Source organism: Podarcis muralis, chromosome 10 (genome assembly GCF_964188315.1).
Source record: "Podarcis muralis chromosome 10, rPodMur119.hap1.1, whole genome shotgun sequence".
Lineage (NCBI taxonomy): Eukaryota > Metazoa > Chordata > Lepidosauria > Squamata > Lacertidae > Podarcis > Podarcis muralis.
Genome location: NC_135664.1, coordinates 48,408,871 through 48,435,634, shown reverse-complemented (window position 1 = coordinate 48,435,634; position 26,764 = coordinate 48,408,871). Strand labels below are relative to the sequence as shown.

The 26,764-nt window shown below is 46.9% G+C and overlaps 1 protein-coding gene across 2 annotated transcripts; it reads left to right on the top strand.

Annotated features, from left to right (window-relative positions):
* Window positions 1–4,242: 4,242 nt before the first annotated feature.
* Window positions 4,243–26,015, top strand: CDC42EP1 (CDC42 effector protein 1). 2 transcript variants are annotated; one of them, XM_028746500.2, is made up of 3 exons: window positions 4,243–4,503; window positions 14,668–15,709; window positions 20,746–26,015. In XM_028746500.2, exons 2-3 carry the CDS (start codon window positions 15,292–15,294, stop codon window positions 21,576–21,578), a joined length of 1,251 nt encoding a protein of 416 aa, XP_028602333.2. In that variant the 5' UTR covers window positions 4,243–4,503; window positions 14,668–15,291; the 3' UTR covers window positions 21,579–26,015. The 2 variants fall into 2 exon arrangements, with proteins under 2 accessions (XP_028602333.2, XP_028602332.2); XM_028746499.2 differs by lacking the exon at window positions 4,243–4,503 and adding an exon at window positions 8,680–8,893.
* The last annotated feature ends 749 nt before the right edge of the window (window positions 26,016–26,764 follow it).

Genomic DNA, 26,764 nt, shown 5'->3' with positions numbered 1-26,764 from the left:
TGCAATTTAAACACACTTGCCTGGATCTTACTTTTGAGTAGACATGTGTCGGATTGCCTTGCCAGTCCCTTTTCTATTTCTTTGCTATTTTAATGTGACATCTCCCATACTACAGAGACTTTCTGGAAGCTGGATTTGCATTTATATTTATTTCTCTCTATTTATTTCCCAGATTTATGACCCCTCCTTATGGCTCAGCTGGGGCCCTCAACGCAGTTTACAACAAGCACTTCTATTCCAAACGTAACATAAGAATTACAAACACAAATGCTTAAACATCTCCTGTGCCAAAATACATTACTGATATTGCCAAAAGCAATGCTCCCTTCCCCACCACCACCTCCCGAATTACGGGACCTGTACTTCCTTAAGAGCCCTGGGAATTATAGCTCTGTGAGAAATAAACTCCAGTTCCCAGGATTCTTTGAGTGAAGCAATTGCTATAAATGTGGATGGGGTTACTCCTGCTTTCCTGTATAGAGGATAGAGGACTGTGTGTATGTGTTGAAATTAGCGTACAGTTGAAAGGTAAAAAGTACATGTATTCCAGAGCCTCCAAGTGTCTCTATACCTGAAGGAGCATCTCCACCTCCATCGTTCTGCCCGGACACTCAGGTCCAGCACCGAGGGCCTTCTGGCGGTTCCCTTGCTGTGAGAAGCCAAGTTACAGGGAACCAGGCAGAGGGCCTTCTTGGTAGTGGCGCCCGCCCTGTGGAACACCCTCCCACCAGATGTCAAAGAGAAAAATAACTATCAAACTTTAAGAAGACATCTAAAGGCAGGTTATTGTATTTTAGTGTTTTGTTGGAAGCCGCCCAGAGTGGCTGGGGAAACCCAGCCAGATGGGCGGGGTATAAATAAATTACTACTACTACTACTATTATTATTATTATTATTATTATTATTATTATTATTATTATTATTATTAACAGGGACATCCCTGATTTAGAAAAGCCAACCCGGTTTCTAATTTGAACCTGGAATGTCCTGCTTCTCCTTAGGACGTCCCTATTTTCATTGGAGAAATGTTGGAGAGCGTGGAGTTATCTGACCCCCGGGCCATCTGAAGGCAACCTTGTATAGGGAAGGGTTTTTGAAAAAATAGTTAATGTTTTGTTATGTTTTTATATATGTTGGAAGGTGCCCAGAGTGGATAGGGCAACCCAGTAAGATGTGTGGGGTATAAACAGTAAAATTATCATTATGAGATGGGACGTCCCTATTTTCATCAGAAAAATGTTGGAGGGTATGGTATGGTATTCCTCAGCCCCCTTCAGTCTGTGACTGCATCCATTTCTGGCCCCTGGAAGACCAACCAGAAAAGAATGTGGCCCTGAGACTGAAAAAGTTCCCCCACCCCTGGCAATTATTATCATTATACAGTGATACCTCAGGTTAAGTACTTAATTCGTTCCGGAGGTCCATACTTAACCTGAAACTGTTCTTAACCTGAAGCACCACTTTAGCTAATGGGGCCTCCTGCTGCTGCTGCTGCCGCCGCCGCTCAGCAAAGTTCTTAACCTGAAGCACTATTTCTGGGTTAGCGGAGTCTGTAACCTGAAGCGTATGTAACCTGAAGCGTATGTAACCCGAGGTACCACTGTACAGTGGTACCTTGGTTCTTGAACTTAATCCATTCTGGAAGTCCGTTCAACTCCCGAAACCATTCGAAAACCAAGGCGTGGCTTCGAATGCAAGGCGTGCAGGAGCTTCCTGCAGCCAGTTGGAAGCCATGGAAGACATTCCATTTCAAAAAAACGTTTAACAACCAGAACACTTACTTCCGGGTTTTCGGTGCTCAGTAGCCGATTTGTTCAACAACTAAGCCGTTCGAGAACCAAGGTACCACTGTATATTTATTGATGTATAGACTACCCAACCTTCACCCTAAAGCAGAGTGTCCTGAACCCCTGGCCTACCTGGCAGCAAGTCAGTATATCTGGTCCCCAGTTCAGGGTTAAGCCTTATGTCCAAAGTCCAAACCAAATCACAGTCCTGCAGAGAGCTCCAGAAGCAGCCAACCCAAGGTCCACCAACCTGGGCAGTTGAGCAGACACAGCACCTCAGCTCTGCTTCCCTTTTGTACTCTGCATGCTGATTGCAGCAGCTGAGCCAACCCTCACCTGTTCCAAGCCTCCTCCAGCTGAGGAATCACATGCCTTTTGCCTGACTCAGCCTCCTAGAGCATCCCCCTGTTACTCCCTATACCCCAGAGCCCGCCGTGTTCATGGAGACAGGAGCCCCTCTGGCTTTCGTGATGGGTCCTGCCGCTCTGGTTCCTGTGCATTGATCCCCATCCCCTCACCACCCTCTGTCACTCAGTGAGTTCTTCTTACACCAACCTCTCCTCCCCCAGCTTGCCCCAGTGTGTCCCAGTCCCAGCTACACCCCTTGCTGGAATCCTCTTCCTCCTTTCCCCCCTCTCTGATATCCTGCCAGTTTCTGACATCAAGGCTCTCTTGTGCCCTTGGCAAAGAGGTGCATCAGCACCCCTCCCCTGCCATCCCTTGTGCCCTTGGCAATCGGCAGCTAGCTCTCTGTCTTTCTTTGTGATTTTTGTGCGCACACACCCCTGGGCCTGGGCCCTTGGTGGGGGCCTACCTAGGTACACGCCTGCCCTACAGTCCCAGGGCAGGTTACAGCATTAAAAACAATATTAAAAACAATTTAAAACAGCTTCCTGTTTGCCCAGGCATTTTTTAATTTACTAGCCTCTTCTTCCCTTTGGCAAATGACTGTACAGTGGTACCTCTGGATACAAACGGGATCCATTCCGGAGCCCCGTTCGCATCCTGAAGTAAACGTAAGACGCGTCTGTGCGTCTGCGTGTACGCAGGTCGCATTTCGCCGCTTCCGCGCATGCACGTGACATCATTTTGAGCATCTGCGCATGCACAAGCAGTGAAACCCGGAAGTAACGCGCTCCATTACTTCCAGGTCACTGCAGAGCACAACCCAAAAATACTTAACTTGAAGCTACTTTAACCCGAGGTATGACTGTACTGTTGAAATGGCGATGTGATCGCACTGGCCTATTTATTCTGAATGTTTGTATGTGATGCCAATAAAGGTTTGATGATGATGATGATGATTTTTTATTTTTTTGGAGGATGCTTGGAATTTTGTCCTATTCTGTTACTAATCCCCCCCCCCGAGTTTTGATATTTGCCTCTTATCTCCTAGTTTTCTGCTATGTTTATTTATTACTTTTAAAATGCATTTATATGTTGTGCGAATTAGTTTTATTCACATTTTTGTACAGATGCTGAAGAAACATTGCAAGCAAGACAAACCATCTTTCTGGCTTGTGCGGTTATACTTTTTTCCTCTCCTCCATAATCTGGGCTCAAGGAAGATGCAAAGTTTCACACGCCATCCATTTGAACAGAACAACAATGTCTTGCAGTGTCTCCATGCAATCTTCCCCAAACCTGTAGCCTACAACTACTTTGCCCAACAAGTCTGATGGGAGCTGGAGGCCAGAGCAACCAGCGGAGTCCAGGATGCGGATGGCTGACCTAACTGAGAAGGAGTGAAATGAGTAACCTTGCTCCCTTTGTGACTTCTCTGCACCAGAGTTGGCAGCGCAGTGGCCTGATCCATGGTGGTCCACTATTTAAGCATGACTAAATAGGAAACCTTCATATTTAAGAAGATAAGGATGGAATCACAACCCCGGGTGGGCTGACTGCAGAACAGCAAGGGAGCGTTCCATCCATTTTATTAGAAAAATTAGCAAGCCTTTGCTGCCCTGGAATACAGAGATGCTGAGAGTTGTGGGGAGAGAAAAAGGGGGTGGGAGGGATGAAAAGGGCTTGCAGCCCCTTTCAGCTGAGAGTCTTGTGACTCCACCCCAGCCAGACCCCAATCTGGAAGAGATTTGTTCTGCATTCCCAAGCAGGGATGATTACAGCTTCTTTGGAATCAACTCCCCCCACCCCACAACAATGAGAGAGTTTGGGGAAGGGGGGTGGAGGATATCCCATGATCTTCCAGCGAAGGGGTGGACATACTCATGGGGCTAAAGTTAAAACTTCTGCTGAGCAATGCCAGCTGGGGCAAAAAGACAGAGTGAAACAATGTTCTGTGACAGGGGATGGGTTGTATGGCATCCTCAAGGTACTACCCTGAATGAATGGGTGGCTGGGTGGGTTCAGAAGCCAGAGGGAATGGACAGCTGCTTTTAGCCAGGACTTGCTCAGACATCACGCCCTGGTGCACCCAGATCCGTGGGTTTGGCAGAAAGCCCCACCCCATCCGCCAAGGCCAAAAGAATGCAGCACTCCTGCACGTTAATAATAAATTGGTCTAGCAAGGCTGGCCTCAGAAACCCCGCTGTGGGGTAAGTAATTGTTAACCCTGTTTCACAGGCATCCGAACCCTCCAACGTTTGACAGATGCCACATCAAGCAAGGGCGAAAAGCAGCATGCTTTATCGAGCATGGAAAACCACCTTTTAAATGCTGCTGTTGCTGTTAGTCTGAAACACCAGCCATGTATCTGGTAAGTTATTGTAGAAATGTTGAATTTAAGAAACAAAGGCTGAAAGTGAGTTCACTGGGGGCATTGCTGGATGGTGGCTGAGCCTCTGGCCGTCTGTGCCAAGCCCTGAATTTCCCCTCCTGCCTCGCTTTTAGAAACCTTTACAATTTTGCTTCAAGGGCAAGGGCAGCTGGCGGCAGTGAACAGTGAGTGCTAGGGGTGAGACCCCCAGCTATCCATCTTCTCAATTTGCCCAGAGGGACATATACGTGTACATTATAAGATGCAAATGTTATGTCAATTTGTACCAGGAGCATGTGCTCCAAACCCTTTAAGTACCGAGCGATGCCCCTGGGGCTCATGGTATCAACTGGCCTGACAATATAGCTTCCTCCTTCCCAGTAAGGGTGCTGAATTACATTTCCAGAACTGTAAAAATGTAAAAGACTAAAAGACTAAAAATGTAAAAGGCTAAACCCCTGCATAGTCGTGATGCTCACTGGGTAGCTCTGAGGATGCGGGTGGCAGTGCCCAGATCCAGCCATCATTTTAGACAATAACCACATAAAACATTTTATGAGAATGAGCATCGCATCAAAAAAATGCATCCAGTCAGTTGAAGAGGGATTTGACAAGTGTCAATCTATAATGGCAACAGTCTTAGAAATTTCTTCACTCACACAGATCTGCTGCCTCTGATATACTTCAGGCTTCCTCAACCTTGGCCCTCCAGCTGCTTTGAGACTACAATTCCCATCATCCCTGACCACTGGTCCTGTTAGCTAGGGATCATGGGAGCTGTAGGCCAAAAACATCTGGAGGGCCAAGGTTGAGGAAGCCTGCTCTGCTTGGTTGGGGTAACTGTCTCAGTCTGAGCTTGATCTCCCTGTTGTGAAGATAAACATCGGACAGTCTGATATACCATATATACTGTCCTAAACTTATTTGCAGAAGAGTGGGACACAAATGTGACATACAAAATATGAGTTAACTAGAGAGAAGATGGACCAAGGAATGGCTCATAGGGAAAGTCAGGGGGTAATGGCATGCAATTTTAGTAAAAGATCTTGAACTCCAGATCATTTTTAGAGAAAAGGGGATTTATAGGGATGCCACCCATTTCAGGCAGCACTCCTCTGCATGAGACACAGAAATTCAAGAGGTGAAGCTTCCCTCGATCGCTGCATCTCCATGCTGAGAAAATGTTGATTTGATCCTGGCACTCAATCAATAACTTTTCCCAAAATGATAGGAGAGAGAAGAAAGGAGGCGTGCAAGCCAAAGTGAGCAACAGAACCAAGGAAGGATCTGAAAGAGACTCAACAGCTACTATCTTTCACAGAACATTATGATACTTTCATATTTGGCGTTTCCTCCAGAACAGCCACTCCAGTTCCTTCACTATTTACAGGGCACCTGCATGAAGCCATCCGCTCCTGTGCTTTCCCTGTGTTTAAAGGCACCTCTGCCCCACTTTGCCTTTAGATGGGCTCCACTTCTCTTGCTAAGAGGAGACAACTGCAATGTACCTTGGGATTTGGTGCTAGAGACCATGGATAGCCCTCAGCATCCCATGCTCTACTGCTGCTGCACATTGGAGCAAGAGTCAGCCTATACCAAGTTATTCCAAAGGCAGAATACATGAGCTTCCTTAATGCCCAGTGCGCCTCCTCCTCATGGGTGTGGGGAAGGAGGAAGCTGTGTCATCAACACAGCTTTCTGAGTTTCTGACACACAGGATCATGCTTCCTAGCCTCAAGGGCATGAATGCAAAGCCCAGGTTCCTGATCCCAGCACCACTACTGTAGAGTTGGAACGGACCATGAGGGTTCTCTAGGCTGACCCCCTGAAATGCAGGAATATTTTGCCCATCTTGGGGCTCAAACCCACAACTCTGAGATTAAGAGTCTCATGCTCTACCAACTGAGTTCTCCCAGCTGCTAAATCTCCCCAGTCGACCATGAGCCCAGTGGAGGGTAGCATCAGGGATGTTTCCTGAGTCCTCAGGCCTGTGTTATCATCCAGTCTGCCTGCATTCTGCATTTACACAGCCTGTCATTATTTAGGCTGTGTAAATTTTAGGAAGTCAATGCAGCACATACATGAATCCTCCCCCCCCCCCTTAATCCCCACTTGTCTGAGAAATAATTATCTTGTTATAGCATTGATTATAGGGACCCTCAGGCTCAGAGGGGCCAATGTGGCCCTCTAGTCCTCTCTATGAGGTCCTTGAGACCTGCCCAACTCATCCCCCCACAAGCCACACCCCTCGCTGTCCTGCCTCTGCATCCTCCTCTAGTGATCTTACCTGGCTGGAATATATCCTTGACTTGTGGTAAGACTTTTTGCTTGATTGCCTGGATGGGCATATCAGCCATGGAGCGTGGGGCGTGTCCAGGCCACACCCACTACTGATATGTGGCCCCCTTCTGGTTGCCCACAAGTAAATGTGGCCCTCAGGTTGCAAAAGGTTCCCCACCTCTGCCAATGCAGCCTGACCTAAATTATAGGGCTTTCATGAATGGTCCCGCCCAGTGCTGGCTCTGACTATTGACACTGGTTTGCAGCACCTGCCCCAAACACCAACCCATTGCTACATCTGGCCAAATGTCCCCTGCTTCTGTCCCTACTGCATCAAGGACTCAGTAACTGCTACAGCCGAGAGTCTCCCATGAACTTACCGGGAGTCACTGCATGGGTGTGTTTGCCCGGAGAACTTTATCTCAAGACTTAGCAAACTGTTTTCGCACATGGAACCTGGTCGTACCATGGTAGGATTTGCATATTTCCAAGATAAGACTTGCAGCGGAAACTATGTTTTCTGAACTACCTTAAAATGCCTGTACAGGATGCCAGTGTTAGAAAAGAATCAAGGACAAGATAGCAAAGATCTGTGTTTGGGTTGAACCAAGTCCAGAAACAACTTGCTAACCAGTTTTGCTAGAAGAGAATAGTTGTCGTATTATCTCATCTACTGACTCCAGACCGAAACCTGGTAGCTGCATTCTGAACCAAAGGGCAGTCCCATCTGGAGCTTATTATGGCAATCTGTTCTGGAAGTAACTAGACTCACTACAGCAGGGATGGGGAACTTGTGGCCCTCCAGAGGTGGTGGAGCCCAGCTCCCATCAGCCCCAGTCAGCATGGCCAATATAGACGCAACTGTAAAGGATGGAAAGGTGGAGAGGAGAGGTGACAAGCTGTGCTGCACAGCTGAAGGTCTGCGGTGTAAGGCTTATTGAGCATTTGTTCTGATTTGCTTGCCCAAAGCTTACACAGAAGTTAGGCGATGCCTGGCCCTCTTTGAGCATTTGTTCTGATTTGATTGTGGGCTGGTTACACATGCATCCTGATTTGCTTCTGGGCTGTTGTTCATCTATGCCTTCCCCTTACTTCCTGGTGCATCCCATGCATAGGAGCTAACTTCTAGGGGTCGAGGTCTCTTTGGGGCCTCCAAAAAATATCTGTGGTGGGTCCAGCGCGCACCCCCCCCCCCAAGTTGATGGACATTGCCATTCAAATGGTGCTCACACACCACGTCATGCGATTAATTATGCTATTTAATTAATCGTCATGCGATTAATTATGTATTTGCCTCCTCACCCATATTTCATTCAAGTTGGCACCCCTGATCCCACATTTTTCAATGCAACCCCCGGCGCTTTCCTTTCCTAACCACAAGAAGTCAAAATGGATTTGTCACGCTAGGGCAAGAGACCGCTTGAAGACACTTCGATGGCGCGCGGACTTAAAACTCCCCGGTATGCTCTTGAATCCCTCCCTCCCATAAAATAAGGACGGAGGGTGTCGAAAAGGACCCTGCTGCGCCACTGCCTGCGATCCACGCTCTCAAGTCCCATGCGCGCTGCTGCTCTTTGCGCGCGTGGCGCACCGTCTAGTTTCCCCACTCGAGTTTTGGGCGAAAAGAGGGTCTTGTTGGGAGCGCGCGGGAAGAGGCTGCCCTCCATTCCACTTCGCGAGGGGGGAGCAGCCGGAATGCCAGACGCTTCGTGAGGCGGAAGTCTCATGTGGAAAGACGGGGGGGGGGGGGAGGATGGGGCTCAGGAGTTCCTGAATTTCCCCCCTGGCCGGACTTTTGAAATCCATTCCTCCGGACTTCGTTCCCTGACGGCTCCGGATTGGTCAGGGCGGGCTGAAACTCCGCCCCGCGCTCTCCACATCCCTCTCGTGCCTCCTCCAGCGGCTCCAGAGCTGGATGCCCGCGGTGAGGGAACGGAGGGCGAAGGATTTGGGGGTCTCTCACGTCACTGGCATCCCTCGCCAGGCTGTGTGGGGCGAGGGGGGACCGCTTTCCCCGTGTTGTGGGCGTGCCGGCAAGTTTGCTGTGGGGGAAAAAAAATAATCCAAGCTCCCCAGAAAGTCTTCTCTTTTTTTGTCCCCTCAAGATAAGGTAAAGTCCAAAAGTTTTTGGTATTTGTATGCGTGTCACACATGAGGGGTGTGAGGCAGACTGGGCTGGCAAGGGGAAAGCGGAGCTGTGGGGTGGGGAGTGACATCGGGGGCCTTAAAGGAAATAGAGCTCTATGGCAACTGCTAATAAAATCCTCATCATCATCATATGAGAAGCAGGGAATAAGGGAGGGAAGCTGTAATAGGAAAATGTGAATTTAAAGAGGCCAGGAGGAGAAATGGAAAGCAAGTTGTTTGCGGGATGGGCACTGGAAGGAGAAGGGGAGAGACAATGTAAGAGAAAAGAGAAATGTAAGTACAGTAAGTTGAAAGGGGATTTGTAGATGGGGAGAAATGAGCAGAGAGGGAAGAAGAGATAGCAGGGTGGAGAAAGGTCTAAGGAGTCAAGAGGGAGCCATGTCACAGGAAAATGGGCACTGAAGCAGAAGTTGTGATGTGTGCGCGCGCCAGGTGAAAGTAGTTTGGATCATCTTTTCTTTGAAGGGTTAAGCAGGCCACTTTGCTTTTTCAGACAGGAAAGGGAATTCCGGGGGGGGGGGGGAGTGTGTATATGTGAAGGGATTAGGAAGTACTTTGATCAAAGTCTTGTGGCTCCTTAAAAGCTAACAAATGTATTATGGCGTAAGTTTTCGTGACTACTGTTCACTTCATCAGGTGCATCTGAAGTACTTTGACATTCAAGATCAGATAAACACACACACACACACACACACACACGTCACTTTGCTTTCAAGGCTTATGAGGCTGACCTTCCAGACCATTCTCCCGATCTGGGCAGGAAAACTGTCTCCAACGGAAGGATCTTCTAGACTTTTGCTGGTTCCAGTTCCACATGGCTCAGCTGATATGGCTTTAAGTGTTGCCTAGCAAGGGGAAATGGGCAAGGATTCGTTGCACTCAAAAGTGTGACTCCAAACAGTTCTAGTTCTGTTCTCAGACCACCTTGAATCATCTCTTTCCTACCTTTAGGGAAGCCAATTTGGGTTCTAGCTGTTCCAAGCAAGGAGACATCTGGATTAGTTCCCTTTCACTCTTATTTGACAGAGAACTATCTCTGGTGACCTCTTTGAACTTTACCAGGTCAAAACTGAAAGCCTAATGGGCAACTAACATGATACATTGATTAAGTTTAGTGTGACTATGGTGGGCTGGACAACAGCAAGCCAGAAGGATCCCCTAAAATAAGAGGCGTCATGAAGATGGTGGCCATTTCATGTTGTTCACTCTCTTCTTTCTTTGGGGTTCTTATAATAGGCAGGACTGGGGTGAAGGAAAGCTGGGTATCCAACCTGAGAGATGCTAGAAAAGTAGGGGGAAAGCACCTGTGCCAACCTGGTGTCCTCCAGATACGTTGGACTACAACTCCCATCAGCAGGGGCATGCAGGGAGTAGTGGCCCAAAACATCTGTAGGGCCCCAGGCTGGGAAAGCCTGTTCTAGACAGATGGCCAGGGTGGCAAATGTTGTAAAGCAATGGCTGCAATCCTATCTACCCATATTTGGGAGTATGCAACTGTTGAACTCATTTGGACGAGCCAAGTAAATACGCTTAGGAGTCCACTGAACATGTGACAGATGAAATACATAGACTGAGGAGCAGAACAAAAGCCATTGTTCATCTGTTGACCACGAGAGCTTTCCTCAAACAAAGGCATAACTGGATGTTTGGCCTGTGAATTATGGTGAGTGGGAAAGATTTTTGTTGTTTTCGTTCCAGACCAATTTGGTAGTCTCAGCAAGCAGCAGCCTAGCTTGGCTGGAAGGAGAAAGGACGAAAGAGGGAGCAGAGCCAAAGATGGAAGATAAGGAGCTCTGTGGAGCAAGTGGCACATTGTGGTTTGGGCATTAGACCAAGGTCTTCGGGCTGCAGAGGAAGGGCACTGCTTGGCATTTGCCACCCGGGGCAGCAAGGACTCAAAGAGTTATGGTTTGAGCTCATTGTATGTGTCAGGAATTATTTATTGTTTATTTCATATTTTTGTCCTGCCTTCCTTACAAGGAGCTCAGAGTGGCAAACAGGGTACTTCCCCTCACAACAACCCTGTGAGGTAGGTTTGGTTGAGAGAAAGTGACTGGACTAAGGTCACCCACTGAGCTTCACTAGGAATGCAGGCCTCCTAGCCCAACACTCTAGAGCAGGGATAGGGAAGCTGTGGCCTGCTGGATGTTCACCCTCAGTGTTAAAGCATGGTTTAATGTGATGTGTCAACCAGGCCATTGTACACTGTACACAAATAAAATGAATAGGTTCCTACACTCAAACTCACAAATGGACTGAAGTACGAGGGACTTGGAGGGAAAGGGAGAGGACAGAAGAGTCAGTGCTTATCCCTGACTGTACAGTTGTAGAGATATCCCATGAACATGTATAGGCTACTGTGCAAGAAATGAGAACATACACACCCAGCTTCCTGCAAAAGCTGCCATGTTGGTCAGCATGATGTAGGGAGTAATAGAAATATAGTATCTGCCAACTACAGTACATTCAGGCCTGCTCACTGGCTGCACTTGAATGTGACGTAATGAAGAGCCTGAATGGGCAGCTCTAGACTGACTGGATGCAAGAGATGCCTAGTGCTTTGTACTTGATCATAGTTTGTGGAAGAGGGAATTGCAGCAGGTGCATCTTTTCTCAAACATGCCACACTGTGACAAGACCTGCTGCAAAAATTACATTTTCTTCAATGTTGTCAAAGTTACAGGAGATCCCGTTCTCCCTTGGTTCTGGTCACTCCATGTGTCTACCTTAGCCAGCACATATTTTTCTTAAAATGATGTATATTACAATTCTTTACATTCCTAGTTTCTGCTCGTAGCCTGCAAAGAGAGAAGGCTCCAGAGGAAGCAAGGCTCAGGAATGCACCCCCTTCTTCTGGAGCTTTTCAGGCAATGTGGTCCACTGATGGCTCTAGACTCCATCATTCCTGAACCTGGTGCCTTCCAGATGTTTTGTACACCAGCTCCCATCAGTCCCAGCTAACGTGGGTCTGGGTTAATGGCAGTTTTAGTCTAAAACACCAGCACCAGATTTATGAAGGCTGCTCTAAGCTGTGCATTGTATCTCTGTGGTATATAGGGAATGGGAGAATTAAAAGCAAGATAAATTTTCATCAACAGTCCCTTCTTTTTTCCCTGAAAGGGCTCCTGTGCCTTTCATAGCTGTGTGACACATAGAAAATCCAGCTGGAAATATTCTCAGCATGGAGATACGTTGATAAGAAAAGCCTGGGACTCTTGAATTTTTGCTTGTTGTGCAGCTGTGAAATGTACAGAAACACTGCCAGAAAAAAGTTGGCAACTGTTATTTACAATAACTGTATTTTAGGTTGCCACTATTTGTTACTGGCAGGGCTTTGGGGCCTCTAACAGCTGCATGATGGGAAGAATTCAACTATTGCATCTCTGTTCTTGGATAAAACTATACCTATTGAATTTTGGCCCCTGCAGCTGTTAAAGATAGGAGAGCCTTGCCATAAAGAAGGTGGCAAAACTGATAGCACTTCTGATGAATTTTTTTAAAAATATTATTTTTATATTTGATTATTATTGATACATATTATCTATTTCTCCTGGTTTTCTTTTTTGAAAAAGGAAGGTGGGCTACACGTATTAAAAAATAAATAAACATTGCATCTTGCATTCCTCACTAGCTCTTGTCAAGGGTATGAGAGAGTATGTTTGAATAAAGCTCATGTATTACCTCCCGGGTTGGGCGGGGGGGGTGGATATTCCCTTGGGGGAAAGGTGGTTGGGAGGTGGTGGCAGGTGGAGTAAAAAGAAAAAGAAATGGACATCACTTCTCTCTCTCTACCTGTCTCCTCATAATTCATGTGTCATCCATACAGTCTCTCCACACACACAAACAACCATTTTCTCTCTCACTTCATTCATTCCTCTTCATCCATCCAGCCATCATTCATTCATTCATTCATTCATTCATTCTCTCTCCCTGCCTCTCCATCTTTCTTTCTTTCTTTCTTTCTTTCTTTCTTTCTTTCTTTCTTTCTTTCTTTCTTTCTCCCTGCCCCATCCTGAGTTTGGGTGCTGCGCCAAAGATGGTGAAGGGCAGCATGGAGCTCAGGTGGGGTGTGGGTGGCCTACCTGTGTACAAAGTTATCAGTAAAGGCAAGCAAGCTATTTCTTCCATAGTGATGGAAGCCATAGTTTATTGGAGAGTGCACATGGTAGAGGAAGGTCCCAGGCAGAAGGCAGCACCATGTGCTTAAGACTAACTCCTTCCATTATTTAAGAAGAAGGCTATAGCACTGCAGGCACTGAATGCAAGTAGCAAATAGCAAATCCACTGGGGAGAGGGAGTTGTTGTTGTTGTTGTTACTACTACTACTACTGTGATCCATCTTGTGATTTTTTCAGGCTGCCTTCACCCCCATGGGTGACCACCACTTCTGTGTCCTTTTGTAGACGGACAAGTGACACTGGCTGCCCAAGGGATGAAGGGCAGAGGGTCACTGTTTTCTCCCCCTCCTGGGGTGGGTGGAGGGCAGTCAACGTCTGTCATAAATCCCAGTTTGAGGTTTTTAATCTTTCATTTGCCAGCTGCGTAGATAAGAGGGGCCCTGAGTGAGCAAACAAGAGCCAGGGCTGGGAAGGAGACGTGGCCCTGGCACAGAGCATGGCATTCTAGCCTGCCTTGGCACCTGTGCTTTCCAAGGTGATCCGCAAGAGAGGGAACAAATGGAGAGGGGGGTGGGATGGAGCTCCTGGAACGGCTAAGGGCAGGGCCGGCACAAGGCAACAGGCTTTTAAAAAAAGGTATTCAGCTGAGAAATGGGCACAAGAGCATTTCTTGGGAGCCAGCTCAATGAAAGGAAATTTTGTACTGGAATCTGGCAACATGTCAAACCTGTGAACTTTTCGTCATTGTTGAAATTTCAAACCCTGAGCAAAATACCATTCAGAGCTGCTTCCAAAACATTTTAAAAATTATGGTTTTCTGTTTTTTTGCTTTTTAAAAAAGTCAGGGCAATGAGATAAGGTGAACAGTTGAAGTCAAAACAAAAAGTGTTATCTGCTACATGCAGTAAGAACCCGCCAGAATAAGAGTGCACAACAAGCAGTGAAAAACAAGTGAGTGGAGAAGCCAACCCACCACACTTCGCAGGGCAAGGTCAGGTGTGCCTTCATCAGGGTGCTGCCCTTTGGAAGGCCCTCCCACCCCACTGAAGCAGGCTTCCCACCCTCCATGAAACACAGAGAAGGGCCTCTCAGGATCTTAAGAAGCAGGCAGGGTGATATGGAAGGAGATGGTCCCTAAGGTATCCTGGACTTAAGCCATGCCAGGTTTTAAAGGTAATCACTGGTAACCAATGAAACTTATGCAGATATAATAATTTAGGACAACTTCCACCCACCATCAAATTTTGTTTCAGACTATCTTGTTGGCCATCCTGAGCCATTCTAGCAGAGTGGGAGAATAAGGGGGAAAGTTATTCTTGCCTGCTTATTGGAAGACCTTGTGCCTTCTCCACAACTGCTTGACCAACAATATTGCACTAAATATAAATCATGAGAGCACTAAAGCATAACAGGCAGAAAACCTCACCCACCTGGTGGGGCATCTGGTCGTTTAGATGAAGTCCTATTTAATGGGCCCCATGGAGCACAATGCAAAAAGTGCGCTTTTGCTACACAAGTTGGCGACAAGAAGCAGTTGAGCAAAGTCTCACTTCTGAGGTTTTCAGTTTCAGACCATCTCAGCTCAGGAGCCTCACCTTCCTTTCTGTCTTTTTTTCAGAACCTCTTACAGCAGGAATCCAGGATCAAGGCATTTGACTCTGGCTCTGGCGACCTGCTGTCCCATCTGTTAGCCAGCTCCCATACCGGTGGGAGGTGGAATAAGAGAAGCCGGGAGAGAGAAAGAGCAGGCGGAAGAAGAGTTAGCGGATTAGCATTAATCCTCCAGCTTTGCACACTTCCAGCCAGACAGGAACAACGACCGGTGTAACAACAGCCTCCTTGATCACTGCTTCTCCTCCCTCTGTCCAAGGAGAGAGAGAGACAGGAGTTCCAGTCTACACACATCTCTCTGCATTCCTGAAGGCCCAGACCTGGAAGAAACAAATTAGCCTGGTGGCTTCCTTAAAGCTGTGAAGAGACGCTATCTAGGGGATCTACAGAGGTGGGTGGAAGTCAGGTGCCCACACCCAGCTGGAAACCTAGAGGTTCCACAACAGGTTGGTCTTGAATAGGCTGGAAGAAAGACCTCTGAAGCAAGAAAGAAAGCAGAAGGACAAGTGATGGCGGGATCCTGGACTGTGACAGGTCACTGAGACCCAAACACCTCCAGAGTTGTGCCCACCTCTCTTGAACGGCACCTCGCTGTATTTCTGAGACAGTGTTTCGATAAACGGGCTAGGAGATGAGTCTTGGGAAGCTGCCGGTGATTGGTTGGGTGTCTGGCTCCCACAGCAAGCGCCGTCTCAAAGTGGAGCTGACCCCGGACATGATCAGCCCACCACTGGGGGACTTCCGCCATACCATGCATGTGGGTCGTGGCGGCGATGCCTTTGGGGACACTTCCTTCCTCAGGAACCATGGCGGCGAGGAAGCCAAGCCCAACAACTTCTTTGCTCGGACACTGTGGCACGTGAGGAGGAGCCCGCTAAGGAGCCGAGGAAGCAGGAACAAGGACGAGGCCTCTCCTACGCCCCCTGCCATCTCACCCATCATCAAGAACGCCGTATCACTGCCGCAGCTCAATGAAGGAAGCTACGGGAGCGATGGCTTTGGAGTTCCCTTTGCCTTCAAGAGCACTCCCAACAGCTTCTCTGGCTATGGTAGGTGGCATCTGGTGGTGGATTGGTTTGCCTTGCTTCACTCTTAGGTGGGCAATCAAAACAATCCTACACATATGCAAATACTTCTTTACTGAATACATTTGAGATTTCTGTTTATTTAGGAGTGCTGTGCATGTTTAAGGGCAGCATGCTGAACTTGGCCTCTTCCGTAATAGTACAACTATTCCTCATCGCTCTTTCTCTATCTATTCCATTAAATCTCTTTTCTTCAGTTATTTTACTTGTTACAACACAAGTCTGCAGCTTGCTGTACTAACAAATCAGTACTTTCTCCTGAGTCATTGCAACGTGTCCAATAAACAACATTAAATGACAGGCTTGCATTTAAGTTGTTCCACGGGCATCACCGGCAAACATGACTGTACATATGTTTAGGTCTAGAGGACTTTTAAGTGAGTAACATAATATAAAATAAAAGCTAAGGAGATAGAAGGTTTTTGGTTGGGACGTAGCTCTCCAGGACTCTGAGTGTTTTCATAAATCTCCCTCCCCCCCCCAAGCAAATGGTAGCAAAGCATTTAAGTACGCGCCATAGATGTCATCCATTTCCTTGTGATGGCTTTTCCAATATACTTCCACCAGTGTACAAGCAGTGATATTTCTGCCAAGTCATGCAATCCCAGAATGCACTGCACATACTCCTGGCACCATTAAGAAGAGGCTAGAAATAGCTACGTATGTTTTCTGGTCTACCCAGTTCTCCACAGAAGTCTGAAAGACTGATGATGGGAAACATGGTTTGGAAAAAAACAAGGGAAAAGGAAAGGAAGGGGCAGGGTAGATCTCTCATTGCAACTATACATGCTGTTAGTGAATATTACAGGAAAGCAAAGCAAAGGCCCTGGATATTTTCAGGAATGACTAATGTTTCAGAGACGTCTTATTTTCCTCAGAGTAAACATTAGGTCAGTGCAGCGCATAGGGTCTTCTATAAGACAGCTACTGATTCTTTCTTGTTTGCTTGCATACCTCTACTACCCTGGCTTATTGACTTGCTTATTACTTTTCTCTCTCATCTGTTTCTTCATTGTTTACTTTAGATCAAAGTGCTACTCTCTGATGTCCTTTGCTGGTTTTCTTTCTTTCTTTCTTTCTTTCTTTCTTCCTTTCTTTCTTTCTTTCTTTCTTTCTTCCTTTCTTTCTTTCTTTCCCATGTTACTAGCAAATAAGCAAGCTTAACTTTGCAAGAGCTAAACTGGTAGAAATTAGAGCAAAATAATCAAGAGCAACAAGATCAGCTTTGCAGACATCATGAGCAAGTCAAATTAGATTAAAATGTACAAGCAAACCAGGAGAGAAAAAATAATTGATGTCTGCTGAACTGTGAACTGTAGCAGACAGAGTTGTGTGTGGCACCATGGCTCACCTGACCTCTGGTTGGTCACATTGCTGCTGCTTACCAGGAAGTAATGGAGGAAGGGAGAAGTGGGTGGGTGCAAACACACCAGCAGGAGTGCTGGATTGTCCTTGCCAGTGTGTTTGCACCATGTTGGCCTTGCCACTGCCTCACCTCTCTATGGTAAGCAGCAGCAGTGCAAGCAACTGGAAGTAAGGTGAACAGCAACACCCAACCCCACCATCTGCTGCTGACTGCAAATGATGACAGTATGGAGCATCCTAAGGGGAGGATAGAGCTATTGCTGTCCTTGCTAGAGTTGCCAGGTCAGGTCAGGAGCATCTCAGACCCTGAGATTTCAGGGCCCAAACCAGAGACCTTGGGGTGGCCCTTGGTGATGTCATGGAGATGGGTCCTGGAGACAGAAGTTAATTGGGAGAGGAGAGGAGAGGAGAGTAGGGCATATGCACACACAGAGCGTGTCTATGCTATAATTTGCAGCCAGCTCATGCCAGATTGAAAGCTGCATGCACCATCTTCTAAATATTATTATTATTATTATTATTATTATTATTATTATTATTATTATTATTATCAAATGCAGCCTTGCCCACTTGGAGATTCAAGCCTTTCACCCACGACCTGGAAAGGGCCAGGCAAGCCCTTCAAGTCTGGAACTCTAGTCCTCACTTCTGCCTCATCTGCATGCTCAGTGTTATTTGTGAAAAACCCTGCACATTTACAGATTGTACCTCTGGAAAAGACAAGTTACCCCCAACTAGCATACAGAACATATGTGTGTATCATTTGCATAGCATGGAAAAGCTTTTCACAACTTATGCTGAATGTGCGCAGTGCATGTGAGTGAAGATAGCATTAACACTTTTGCTTTTAAAATATATTTGATTTGTGATTGGAATCAAGATTTATAACAAGTCTTGATTGTCATTGTTCCCATGTAAGCCATACTGGTAGCCTTTTCAGCTTAGAATTTTTTTAAAATAATAATAATAATATGTGAGACAAAAACTGGCTGGTATTTTACGGTACTGGCATTACTTTAGGGGTTAGTAAGTGTGGAAGAGAAGGAAATCAAAGATGGAGAAAGAAATCTAAGGCTTCAGTCCTGTGCCCAATTGTTTTAGAAGTCTTAAATGTGCAAATGCAGTGGAGATAATTTCACTGTCACATAACCTAGGATTGGGCTGTACATCGGTTTCCTGGTTTGTCCAGTATTGTCAGATAGTCATGGGCATGTAAGGTGGTAGTTAAATAATTTGGGAGCAGCCTTGTCAGAGGCTCTGGAAAAGCCTGTCTTTTTTGTCTCGAGTCTGGATGTTTGTCTCAGGCAACAAATGCCAAACATGCAGCTGTTAGGAAATAGGACTGTGTGTGTGTTTTGGGTAAGGAATTTACAGCATGTTTGGCAGAGGAGAAAGGAAGAGAGGAGGATATGGGGGAAAGGTGACAGTAACACGGGCCCTGGAACAGAGAGTATTGAATGGAGGGAGAAGCAGACAGACAGGGTGCAATAGGGCAACCCTGCTCCATTGGCAAAACGCATTGCCTGGTTCACCTAAAAGGGGGAACCTAGACCCTCCACTAACCAGCATAACTAAAGCTTCTAGCCCTGTGGTGATTTGAGCTCAAAGCTTTGCATAGCAGCTAGCCTGACTTTCACTGCTTAAACAGAGACGCTGCTTGCTCTGTCTAGACTCTGCACGCCCAATACGAAATGTCCACACTGCAGCACTTGCACTGAGGTGGGACTAGCAGGGAGGTGAATAACGGTCTCTGTTCTAAGCTCCTGTTGCTGCTGAATGGCTTTTCCCCGGCTGCCTGCCCCCCTCTAGCATTGCTGGCGCCTGTCTGGCTTTCATCAAGGCAGAGAGCAGGGCAATGCTGCCCTCTGTCGAACACTGCAAGCCATGCAGCAGTTGCCGCGCACACATCCTTCCGCCCCCAGATTTCTTTATATCGCCTTTTCTTTTCACCCAGATTAATACCAGCTTTATGAGTAAAGGAGAAGCCTGGGTCAGTCATTCAAATGTAGACCAGGCTCCCCATTCTCTCCAATTCATCCAGCCAATATTGCAGTGCAATCAAGCCTGCAATCCCATTGCTTGCTATTTATTTGCAGCGCAGCCAACCCTACGATTTCATCACTCAGGCCAAACGTCCCTGGTGCAGAATTCGCCCTGCTCTTATCATAACGGTGTACACAAAAGAATGAAGGTTATTCACAAAGGCTATTAACTTAAAAGTGATCAGCATCTACATCAAAGTATCTTTAAACCAATGAGCCCCCACACTACTTGTTGTAGCACTTGAGAGGGCCTGGAGAGTGCCTTGAGTTATTAGGCAGTTATTGAATCGCCCATCAGTTTATGCCCAATGGATCTAGCAAGGCAGCATCAATCCCCCTCTTTCTGCCTCTGTATAGAGGACACAGCCCACCCTACAGCTGACAGGCATAGAGGCAGGGGTAGCCAATGCTGTGGTTGGACTGGCAGCTCCCATCAGCCCCAGCCAGCATGGCCAATGGCTGGAGTTTATGGGAGATGGAGTCCAGCAACAGCTGGAGGGAACCACCTTGGATACCCTTGGTTTGGGGTGATGTAAGAAGCATCCTTCTTACCGTCAAATCTTGGTATTTCACCCCTGAGCCATGACTGATTGGGCAAAGGCAAAGTATTAACTAGCCTGCCCCCTAACTCCAAGGTAAACACCTTCCTCCTACCGTTCTGAGAGCTGACTGAATAGATGATGTGTTTTTGTGAAAGTACATTGTGCCTCAAAGTTGGGGAAACACCCTCTGCCCTGGTTTTGGAAAGTTTGGGAAGCTCAGGCCACTGAGTTTTATTTGCCAGAGGGTGGGAAAGAGAAGCAAGAAAAGTGGTGTGCAGTTATCATACTGAGATGCCACATATTTCCTCTCCTCTCTACATCTGATAGAGACTCTGTTGGAGGGAGGGAGGATACCGGGTGAGCTCAGGGATGGACCATTTGCTCTTAGCATCGAGAGCTGCTCATTGGAAGTAGCTCATAAGCCACTGAGCTGTGGCTAATTTGCATATTTTAGTTGCATGCTATTAACACAACGTGCATGAGCATAGCAAATGTGAATCAACATTAGCTTGACACAGTGCGCTCCTTCTGCGATAACCTCATCCTGAAATTGCCATCCTCTGATGGAAAGAAGCCTTGACTAAGCACTTGAAAAGCAGCAAAACTGGGTCTTAGAAGCCATATCAGTTGTCAAACGTAATAAATGTGGTCTTCATTCTGACACGCTTGCTTAGTTTTCACCCTTCTTTTGCTATCACATCTGTTAACGTCTCTCCAATTGTGAGGGACAGAGACTCTCAGGGTTTTAAAAAGAAAGACTGGGCCACACGAAACAGCTTTCCCTTTCCCTGGGATACCTGGAGACTAATGCTGACCCATCCATAAGTTTTGCATCATATATGGATAAGAGGATTGCCATCCTACACCAGCCTTCCCCAACCTGATTCTCCCTAGAAGTTGTTAGATTACAATTCCCATCCCAATGGATGTGGGGGTGATGGGTGTTACATTCGAAAACATCTGAAGGGCACCACATTGGAGAAGGCTGTGTACTGCAAAGGACAGGTTCTCCCATGCTTTGTTCTAACCATTGCTTTCACTGCCTTTTCAGGAGTGGAATCTGGATTCTGCACCATCCCTCGTGTTCCGCGCTCTGAGAAGACCCAGGAAAGCTCCCACCGTGCCGAATCAGCGCTGAATCGCTCAGACTCCTTGCTGTCTTTTCGCCTTGACCTTGACCTTGGCCCCTCCCTGATGAGTGAACTCCTCCATGTCATCAGCTTCTCGGGAGATCACGGCCGCAGCAACATGGAAGAGGAGGAAAGAGGGGAGGGCAAAATTTCAGCCTGCAGCGACACTGCCTCACCTCTTTGCCCAGAGGACACCAGTGGGGAGGACTCATTGCCCTGGAGACCAGGGTCTCTTCATGCTAAAAGTGAAGAGAGCAAAACTGCATCAAGCCTTTGGGCTCGCTCCGAGGCCAGTTCACCACTGGTGCAATCCGTTTGTGCCAATGGGGATTTTCATTCCAGAGAGTCGTCGCAGGAAGGGTCGCCCTGCTCTAGGGGAAAGAACCCGCCCTCTGAGCTGGGAGCAGTGCCAAAAGAAACCCACTGGCAAGAGCACCAGAACGGCTGCGACACGGAAGCAAGAGAATTCAACCGGGCAGCCCAGATTTTAGCTTCCTACCGCAGCCTGCAGCAGCGAGAAGAGCCAAGAAACCAAGCCTCGTGGGAAAGCCCAGATGCCAACATGTGGCGACTGAAGGCTGAACAGCAGGAACGCAAGGCCAGATGGCACCACAGAGTAGAGGAGGAGGAAGACGAGGAGGAGGAGGAAGAAGAAGAAGAAGAGTTCTACAGAGATGGAGCAAGCATTGCTAGGGAGGGGCACAGTGATTCCTTTGACTATGTTGATGAGGAGGACGATGAAGTTAAGGTTTGAACAGCTGTAGATGCTCTCTTGTGACCTCCCATCACACTCCCAGGGAGAGACCAGTGTTAAAGGGAACTATGCACCTTGCAGGCCGACTGGTGTGTGAACTCACAGGGTTAGCCTTCTTTGGAGGTGTTCTAGATGGTGATAGGCCAGTGAAGGAGGGAGCTCAATTACCTGCTTTGCTCTCCTGCTCCTCCTTCCGGCTTTGGTGGTCTAAAGAAAGGGACAGAAGTAAAGCAGAACCATACAAAGGAGATGGCCAGCCTTTGTTGGCTCTTTCATTGAGGTCATGGCTCTGCGATGCAGCCAGCATTTACAGGTGTTAATGAGTTCACATTTCCCTTTAACCCCATTGGCTGACTGATTCTGTCACTGCAAATTGCGCCATGACCCCTCCATGGCCCGGTAAAAAGAATTTATCCTTAAGGAAAGAGGGGGAAAACCAAGGAGACCCTGCACACAACTGTCAAACAATTATAAGAAGGAAAGTTTTTTGAAAAAGGAGCAAACCTGAGATCTAGGTGGAACAGGAAAAGCCACAAGATGCTAGGCTTCCTTCAGTCCCAATGCAACATTATTCACCTATCAGGAGATACTTATGTCTTCTGCTTGAGGTAAAGATCACAGTCACTAATCTTCCAGTCCGATATTCGAACATCAAATCATCCAATATGTCCTCTCTCATCTGCTTATAAGGAACACCAGACTTGGATTGGATTTGACCTCAAACTGGCTCTTTGGTGCGCCATCCATTTCTTCATTTACTGAAACCTGGATTGGACCTGGTCTGTTTATCCTTCCTTTTGCATTCTAGTGAGGAAATGTACATTTTTGGTCTTCTATGAGGTATCACTCTGAGCTCATTCCAGGGAAGCCTATCTATGAAGTTGTTATTCACCCTGCTTCCAGGGATTGCACAGGAATTGAGTTCAGGATCCTCCATTTTGTGTAAGTGTAGGAATCCAATTCACAAAATGGGAGACAGAGGGAGGCTTCTTTTCACCCTGCTCCCTGGGTCTCTTAGAGCAGGAATAGGGCATGTAAGGCCCATAAGCCATACCTGTTGCTTTTTAACTGTGTCCCCAGCACTCACAGCCTCATTGCCATGGTGGTAGCTCACCCACAGGCTGCTTGTTCTGGAAGAAAAGCACTTCTCAGGGTATAGCTGGGTGGAGCCCCTCAGTCTGCCTTAACATGCCTAACTTGTCCCACATGGGGAACATGTGGCGCTCCAGATGTTGGAACCAAATTCCCACCAGCCTTAGCCAACATGGCCAATGGGCAGGATGATGGGAGATGGAATCTAAAAGCATCTGGTTTTCCCCATCCCTGTCCTCAAAGATGTGGCCTCGGGGGGCCATTCAGACAAACATAACGGCATTATCGAGTCCTCAAAGACTGTACCCCACCTCAAGTTTCACTAACAAAGTGGGGAGAAGTACATTTGAAATGTACCTCAGGGGAAATATTCTCCCACAGCAACAATTTCCCACCCCAGAAAGAGTGAATATGGTCCAGCCTTCTCTTTGAGCTGGTAAATTACACATAGGGATGCTTTTGGCGGGGAAACGCCTCATGTGAAACATGAGGTGGGTCACTCTGAATCCTCTCATGAGGCACATTTTGAAGAGGTCCTGACAGAAAAGGCTGGGGGTTGTTGTCATCTTCTCCTAGCATAGTAACAACATAAGAATCAGGCTCCTAAGTCCCTTGCCCCCCACTCTGCATATTTTAGGAGATACTCATACACAGCCTTTTTCCAGCCCTGTCTGCATTTTTCTGTGGTCAAATCACTCTGCTCTCAAGAAACTATTTAGATGATAAACAAAAGGGATGAGGCGGATGCCAAAGAGCGAGCACTTGGTATTCAGAGGACATACCAGCCATGAGGAAGAAGTCATTGTACAGCATCTGATATGGCTGCCAGTAAGAATCAGAATGCACCACACAACATGATTTCCCATAGAAATCATGTTTAGAAAGACCCAAGAAGATGCGTTTTTGTTCCTCTCCCTCCCTGCCCCAGTTACTGCAAAAAGATTCCATAAAGTTTGTTCTCTTGGTGCCTAGCTCGGTTGACTCAAGCAAACACCAGTCCAGAGTAGGGTCTCACTGCCCTTCTCCCCAGTGTTTGGGAGGGACAGATAAGGCAAAGGAGTCTTTTCTTGCCCATAATATATACACCCTTCAGGAACTCTTTTCTCCACAATTCTGTCCAGCAAGGTCCAGTGTTGTATACTGTTTGTATACTGCTAGTTCTGTCCAAGAGCGTTAATGATTAGAGCACACAGTTTCTCCAAGGGCTTGGGAATCCCTTGCCTGTCCTTTCCTCTCCTTCCTGGTGTCTCTGCTCAGCAAGGGGTGTTGGATCACAGCCCTCCACGTGTCCTCTGGTTTAGATGCCTCTTGGCGATGCAGCCTCTCTGGAATGAGCCCGTTTTCCCCGACGCTCACACAGAGAGGTTTTTGTGCCAAGGCAGAGATTTCTGGGGGATGAGGTCACACAACTTGTCCCTCACAGCACTCTGATTGTTCAACGAGCTGGCAGTGGCTGGAGGAAGCCCATTCCTGCAAAAACTGCCAACGAGATCTATGTGGCAGGAGCAGGGAGAGGAAAGCAGGAAGTAACGGCAGGAATATAATAGACAAGCACTGTGGAGGAAGGCTTCGCCAACGGCTGTTCCTCACTCCTGTGGGTTTTGACTTGCTGACCTCAACCCACTGGTGGCCTGAGGAACTTGAAGAGTTGCAGTTGCAGTTATACGTAAATGGCATTTGTGGGGAGATTCAATACTCGGCTCACACTGGTATTCCAGGGCTGGTCAACCTGGTGGTTACTGCTGGGTTCTAGGAAGCACTGGGTTAAATCTAACAGCCAGACTAGATGTACCTTTGCATTTAAGGTGCACTTTTTAAAAAAGGAAGCTGCCTTATACTGTCAAGATAATTGGCCCACCAAGCTCAGTATTATCTCCACTGATGGGTAGTGAGTTTCATTTGGTGTATCTCAGCACTACCTGGGAATGCCAGGGCTTGAACCTAGACCCCCTGCATACGAACTTTCCCACTGAGCTACAGCCCTTGTTGTCAAAGGAAGTTTTGCTCCCAAGGCGAACAGCAGTTTCAAAGGATTTTTTTGTCAGGACAACAGCAGGGAAAGAAAGAGTTACTCTCCTCCACTCTGCCTGCTATTGTCCCAGTAGTTATCAGACATACACGCCACAGCTGCTTATTGCATTTTATATATATATATATATATATATATATATATATATATATATATATACACCGTATTTTTCGCTCTATAACACGCACCCGACCATAACACGCACGTAGTTTTTAGAGGAGGAAAATCCGTAGGCATGCCACCCGTAGGCATTCCCTCCATAACACGCACAGACATTTCCCCTTACTTTCTAGGAGGAAAAAATGAATGTTATGGTGCAAAAAATACGGTGTATATATATATATATATAAACAATGAGCATGTTAAATGCAACAGCACATTTAAGAACATGACTGGTTTAGGCCTAAAGCAGGGATCACCAACTCCCCCTCCCCTCCCCAGCCTGTGGGTAAACCAGAGAAAAGTGTTGCTGCAAGGCACCATGCTCACACCAAAGCCAAGCACACATAAATACATGGCAACTACACACACATGCAAACTCCCCCCTCTGCCAGCAATTAGACTTGGGGGGGGGGGAGTGTTGTTGCTTCCTTTTGCAACCCCAATGGATGTAATCTTCCTGGAGAGTGAGGATGGGGAGGCAAGAGTTAACCTCTCCTCAAGCTCCAATAATCAGGATGATCGCTTCCCCACCACAACGATTAGGCGACTGTATTATTATTATTATTATTAATTTATTAAATTTTTATACCTCCCTTCATCAGAACACTACAGGGCGGTTTACAACATAGAAACCCATAATATAATAGTAAAAGGGGGAAAATACGAATCTTTGGAGCCTAATTGTGGTACGGGTGTGTGTGTGGATTTTTGGTGGTGGTGGTGTCACAAACCACCCTCTCCTCATTGCCCTTGGCTCCACAATTAGCCTTGGGAAAAAGCTTTCCACTGGCTACGATTTCCATTGGCTTAATTTCAGCAGGCAGGGAAACAGAACCTTGTGGGTGTCAGTGAATGTGTCTGTGGCTGGGTGTGGGTCCATGAGTGTCATGTTGGCAACCCATGCCCCAAGGGATTGACGGTGTGTGAAAAACCAGTCATCCATTGGAGCTTCCATAGCTTCCTGGCCATGTTTCTATATGTTATAGGGAAGCAGAGAGGGGACCTTGTGTTGCTTGCCCTTGACAAACATCTCTCCAAGTTCTTTCTGGTTTATCTGTTAAGCTTCAAACCAAAGATTCCCCTCTTCTATGTATTCCTTGCACTTATTACTGTTCTCAATATTACAATTTTTATACACATATGTTATATACTGACTGGTGATGTGGTAGTCTTTTTTTCCCCCCTTGAGACTGGGACAACTTTAGGGATCTGGAATAAGGGTCCTTGGTGACAAGACCCACCCATGCACCCTACACCAACATATCACACCCATTCAGAGTTCCTCCTGCAGTTTCCTAACAACTGAAGTCTCCTTCCTTAGGCTAGTAAAATGGTGATGAGACTGGGGATGAATGAATGACTAATCATTTTACCAGACTCCTAGGAAGAGTCTGATTGGACAGCGTTCTTTGGTTGTGAGTCAACATGATGCGTCAGAGGTTAGTTGCCCAAATACTCATAACCACAGAAGAAGCATTCTTCTTTCTCGCAGCAACACAGGCCCCAGAATTCTCAACCTCTTTTTGCCTTACCTAGTTCACAAATGCTTTCAGCCCCCTTGAAAAGCATCTTTCACAGGCCTCAGCCTTTGTGTTTGTTACCCTGACTTCCTGCATCACTGAGTTTAAAAGGGAGAAGATGCATTTAAAAAGATTCACAAACACAGATAATTCACAATCCCATTTCAGGCCGACCACCATCTTGGTCCAATATGTGTATTTGTAGAACGGTTCAACGGCATGCATTCATTGCTGATTTTTTAAAAAATTATTATTTGGGGGGGTGGGGAGAATTAAGTTCGCAGTCCTCAGAGGAACAAGTATTATGTGGGCTGGTAATGTGCAAAGATTCGCTTCTAGATGCAGAAGGCCAAACTGAAATGAATTGATGTGAAAGTGCGAGA